The sequence below is a fragment of the Dipodomys merriami genome, unplaced genomic scaffold (assembly GCF_024711535.1).
Source record: "Dipodomys merriami isolate MVZ:Mamm:240054 unplaced genomic scaffold, mDipMer1.0.p SCAF_929, whole genome shotgun sequence".
NCBI classification, from domain to species: domain Eukaryota; kingdom Metazoa; phylum Chordata; class Mammalia; order Rodentia; family Heteromyidae; genus Dipodomys; species Dipodomys merriami.
Genome location: NW_027206545.1, coordinates 147,948 through 153,463, shown reverse-complemented (window position 1 = coordinate 153,463; position 5,516 = coordinate 147,948). Strand labels below are relative to the sequence as shown.

The 5,516-nt window shown below is 49.7% G+C and overlaps 1 protein-coding gene across 1 annotated transcript; it reads right to left on the bottom strand.

Annotated features, from left to right (window-relative positions):
* Positions 1–3,164: 3,164 nt before the first annotated feature.
* LOC138821674 (PRAME family member 12-like) lies at positions 3,165–4,643 on the bottom strand. The gene has a single exon (XM_070014118.1). The coding sequence runs from the start codon at positions 4,641–4,643 to the stop codon at positions 3,165–3,167; it is 1,479 nt and encodes a 492-aa protein (XP_069870219.1).
* Positions 4,644–5,516: the final 873 nt, after the last annotated feature.

Here is a 5,516-nt window from a genome sequence, read left to right as displayed (position 1 = left end):
CACTGGGTGTGTTTTTGCTTGTGTGTGCCTTGGCCCTGGGTGGTTTCTCTCTCCTCTCCAGGGGTGCTTGATCCCTTGCTTCTTATGCATACGGGCGTGCTCCGCCCACAGTCAGCACTCACACTCATGGCACCCCAGACTGGACAGGGATTTCAGCACACACCACACCCGTGGGGGTGTGCTGGCCGCGGGGTCAGGTATGCTCTTTCCCTGCAGGAGCTGGAATTCAGGTGCCCAGGGTGGGCAGATCCTGTGAGGAGAGAGGCCCAGGCCTCCAGCCATGGGGTTGCTGCCTGGCGTGGCGCACACATCGGTGCCCTGGGTGTGTGGGGGGAGGGTAGGGAATGGACATCCTCTGCTGCTGGGCATCCCAGCTAGCAGGGGAGGGGTGGACACCTGCCTATGAGAATTGCCAGGTGTGAGTGCAGCTCAGCTCCCCAGCTTGGCAGGTTTGGGTGGGGGTAGTGGTGGAGAAGGCTTCTGTCCTCTCTGTCCCCTTACAGTGTGGCAGTCCTTCCTGGGCAGGGCAGTGGGGGTCCAGTAATCCCTGTTGGTCACCGCCAGTGTTGGCCTCTATGGAGGAGGCCCCCCCCCCGGCAGGATACACAGGGTCCTGGGACCGGTTGTGGACTGACCAGTGTGCTGTGGGAGGTGCTGCGCTCCTGGTCTCAGCCTGTCTGTGCCATCCAGGTGGGACTCTTCTACATCAGGGTTCCCGCAGATCTCTGATGGTGCTGAGATGCTGAGCAGCTGCGGGGCGCTGTCCAGGCCTGGGGTGCTGAAACATGTTCCCGCCATGTGTACACAGGGAGGTCCCTCTTTGTGTGCACAGTTGACTTGCTCCCCCACCCTTCTTTTCTCCGTCTGTTCCTGTGATTCTCTCTTACTCAGTTGTTTTGCTGTTGGAGGTCTCTTGGGGGTTTAGGGGATGTGGATTCTCCTTTCTCTCTTTTTGGTTAGAGAGACTTAGGGTGAGTCTTGGGGTCCTCCAAATAAACACCTATTACTCAAATGTTATTTTCCATTGTTTAAGGTCTGTTTCCCCGAGTATGTAAGGTACAGTGGATGCAGTGCCAACAATGGTTTCAATCTTAATTAGTAATCTACAGGGCTATATTCAGCTAAATTTAATCAGTTCAATAAGTTGTGGTTTCTAAACTCTCATCATGACCATGATTGAGATTTGTTGTCACAGATTTGATCCTCTGCAGCATTTACAGTCAGACCCACAGAAAGATAAACAACTCTTACCAATATTTTTTGGTCAAACTTAACTTTTATTGTTAATAAGTTCCAGGTAAGCCTTGCTTAAAAAATGATTTATGAAGTTCTCCTCATTGCTTCAATTGGAAATGAAAAAGGCCTCTTGGCATCAATGCTCACTTGATCTGTCAGTCACTCCCTATCCACCATGGGACATGACATCTCAGCACCTAGCAAGAAGAGACCTTCTAGACCCCCAGGACAGAGCTGTCCTGGTGATAAAGTCTACCCCGAGGCACTTGGAAAAAACTGCACAAATGAGGGTGGATGGTGCGAGATGCTAAATGGAGTCACTCTGTGCTTGCCCTTCAAAACTCACCAGAGCCAGGAGGTCAAAAGAAAATATTTATAAGTATGCCTATTTAACGCCCATACCCATCTTTCTTGTAAGTGGACAGAAACTTACACTCTTGACCTTGATACCTTCTACATCTACTTATACTGGGTCTCCCATACATACTCTGTAATTCAAACATCTGTAATCCAGGTATCTATAGTCCAGATACGGTAAGATCAAGGCCTCCCACTGGGACCTTAACCACTGCAATCCAGCCCTAGCTTCGGAGTGGTTATTATAACCAGTCCATTTTGCTCTCCCCTATGCAGTTGCTGGATATTAATCAGTCAGAAGTAGTCAGGGACCTGATCCACCAGTCACAGGGCCACCTGGATTGCAAGAGAGAGGGACTTGCCAGATCATCCACCGTTTGCCCTTTCCACTGTGACTGGATGGCTGCCGGTCCCTCGGTGTTTGTGTGACCTCTAGTAATGTTTTGACTTACTATTCAGTCTCTGCCTCATAAGACTTCTTTCAGATTTCAGCCAAGGATGCTTACATGTGTTCACCACCCAGGAACGGTTACTGCTGCCTCCTCCTGGACCACATGTCACCTCTGCCTTCTATCCCCAAGTTTAACTCCACCTGCTGGCAGGAAGTAGCTATAGAGATTTGGTGCTCCATTTTAACTATCAAAAGTTTGGAATGTTAAGCCTGCTCAGGGAACAATGGACCCTTCTCTTCTCTCTTCTCCAGGGGAAAGCCTATGTGGACGCACAACCCTTTGTTATCCCCAAGGGACATCAGGCAGACCAACCTAGAAGTCCCTGACCAGCACTATAAACCCAGGTAACTGGTGTGCCTGGGAGTACTGGGAGGACCCCATGCTAATGGGTCACTTCTACATTGGTAGCCATACCCCATCTTCCCTGCCCTAAGTTGGCTTTCTGCACACCAACAGATCATGAAAGCCACAAGATGGGCTCTCCCCAATGAACTCCCTTCTGCCTGAACCACATGGCAGTCTCCTCTCAGAAACCTGTACACTTTGGTGCTGAGAAATAATAACATTGTACGTATTATTTTGGAAATGACTTTATTGATTCATTAATACAGTAAATTGTGAACAGTCAAGGACTGCCCTAGAACATGAGCCAGTTGCTCACAATCATTTAGAAAAACAAGGTCATGGTCCAGTTCTTTCCAGGCTGAATCGACTACAGATTCCTGATAATGTGTGCCCATGTAGCCCAACATAGTTATGATTGAAATGAAACGTCCAGAAACAGAGGTTCTCTCTCTTCCACCCATTCTGAATGTTAGGGACGGTGCTCCTGGAGAATGCTCTTATGTCAGATCTTTCATTTTGTCTTTTATTTCTTAATTTGCCAGTCCTATGACTTGAAATAAGGACCTAGACACTGTCTCTGAGCTTCTTTTGCTTAAGGTTAATACTCTGCCACATGAACAACATTGTCACTTCCACCTTTTTCTGTGTATGTGGTACTGATGAATCAAACAAGGGCTTCGTGCAAGCCAGGTGAGCGCTCTATCACTGAGCCACAATCCCAACCCCAACTTTCATTTTGGAGTGCTCAGATGAGAGCCCAGGAGAGGCTCCTGACTACAGAGGCAGAGCAGAAAGGCCAGGAAGATTCTCGACGGTGACTACCCAGTAGCCATCAGGCCCCAGGGTGTAAAAGGTCCAGTATTTGTGAAGATGACAGAAATCGATACAGATCTGGACCTTCTGAGTAGTCCCCATGTCTCTCAATGACTGCTCCAACCGAGCCTGAACCTGGGCAAATCTCTCAGGTTCGAAATCCTCTACCCACCGTTCATGAGGGGTGTAGCACTCCAGAGGGGCAGGATAGAACCCTTGTCTCAAACAGTCCAGTCTGGCTGTGTGGCTCAGGAGGCACTGCAGGACAGAAATAGAGATGTGGTTTCCATAGAAACTGAAGAAGCTGAGCTGGGAGCACTGGCTCAGGGCAGGCAGCATGCACAAGAGCTGGGAATCCGTGATGGCACAGTCCTCCAGGGCCAGGGTCTCCAGGGTGCCGGCCGCGTGCTCCAGTAGGACTCTCAGGGGCTCAGGACTGAAGTTGCCCAGGGGCAAACTCCTCAGACGCAGGTGCTTGAGTTGCCTGGAGCAGGGACACTGGGACAGGAACCACAAGTCAGCCTCCTTCAGTGGACACGAACTCAGAGACAAGGTCTTCAAAAGGGTGAGGTTCCTGAGGATGGTGGGCAGCCGTCCATAAAGGAAGAAGACGTCGTGCACATACAGCTCCTGCAGATGATGCAGCTGTGCCAGATGTACAGCATATTTGTAGGAATATGAGAAATTCTTGTGTCTGCAAGTGACGTTCAGTCTCATCCTGGAGAATTGGAGGATGCGAAGATTCTTCATCTGACTTAGGTAAGGGGCAACTTTTTTCATGGTTTCTCGATGCCAGAATTTATTCACCTTTAGCTCCTGGATGGATTCCAGCCTCACCACACGCAGAGACTTCTGGATTTCAGAGAAGGAGCCGGACAGAATCCGCAGCTTCCTGGAGCATAGCTGGACACGTTCTCCCCTCTCCCTGGCCCACTGGAGCATGTGGCCTTGGAAAGCATCCTGGGTGCCATGTTTGATGGTCAGGTCCATGAGTAAAATCAAGGGCTGCTCTTCAGTCGTCAGTGAACCACAGTTCTCTGTTGGTTTGTCAGTCAGGACATCTGGATAAGAGATTCGGGCCATTGAAGGGTAGCCCTGTATCCAGATCTTTGGGTGCTCATTCCGCAGATCGAGGACTTGCAGTTTCCACCGACTGGGGCGCTCCTTCTTGGCAAGTAGAAGGTCGAGACCAGCCAGGACAGCATTCAAGGTTTCCATGTCTGGAGACTCATCCAGGTCGCCCAGGGGGAGGCAGGAGAAGGGCCAGGCCTGCACCAGGCCCTTCAGCATCTCTGTGTGGGCCCTGGCATAGACCTCCACGAACAGCGAAGGGAACAGCAACACCGGTAGATCCTCCAGGGCAGAGATGGCCAGGGCCTGGTTGCTCAGCAGGCTCTGCATGGCCAGATACTGGAGCGAGGGTGGGGTCCTGTGGCTCATCTTCACGGCCAGAAATGGAGCAGATGTGGACCAGGTGTGCAGGACTCTCTGAATCCGAGCTGGGCCAGGCACTCAAGGCAGACTCCAGGCCTCTGCTCTTTTCTGGCCCTTTGGCATCTTTATACCCCAGTCCCACCCTACCCTCTGTGTATCTACCAATGAGAGAGCAGATTTTGATGGGATTTCTGAGTAACACCCACCACACCTTGGCTGGGTCTAATGGTCTAGATTACTTGAAACAGAGATTCTACCCAGACTGATAGGATTATCAGCAGGTGCCACTGGGTCCAGCTTCCATTTCAAATGTGTAAAACACACACACACACACACACACACACACACACACTCACACACACACACAAACACACACACACACAAACTCACCATACTTCGGCCCTTATTTGTTAACCCTTTGAGAAATATCCACAGATATTTCACTACCTTGAGCCTGCAAATATTCCAAGAACATCAGCCAGCCCAATCTTATATCATCCACAAACACTTTTCTAGATAATTATTTCCCTCCCTCCCTCCCTCCCTCCCACCCTTCCTCCCTCCCTTCCTTCCTGTCTTTTTTTATTGTTCATCTCACCACTTGAATTGAGGGCATGGCCAGTGTCCTTGAGCTTCTTTTTCTCAATGCTTTTGCTCCAACATTTGAATCACAACACTATTTTCCTCTTTTTTCTGTGGAGTTAATTGAAGATAGGAATCTAAGTCATGGCAGAGATATGGCAGTTTATCAGAAAACCAGAGAAATACAGTGAGAAATGTCAAGGCAGAGTCCCTAAAAAGGTGGATAACATGGCAGGATTACCAAACAATTCTCAGTCCTCACTCTCAATGTTAATAGACTTAACTCTTTAATTCAAT

Excerpts from the sequence above, each read along its gene's own strand:
- LOC138821674 (XM_070014118.1), bottom strand. The coding sequence starts at position 4,643 with ATGAGCCACAGGACCCCACCCTCGCTCCAGTATCTGGCCATGCAGAGC.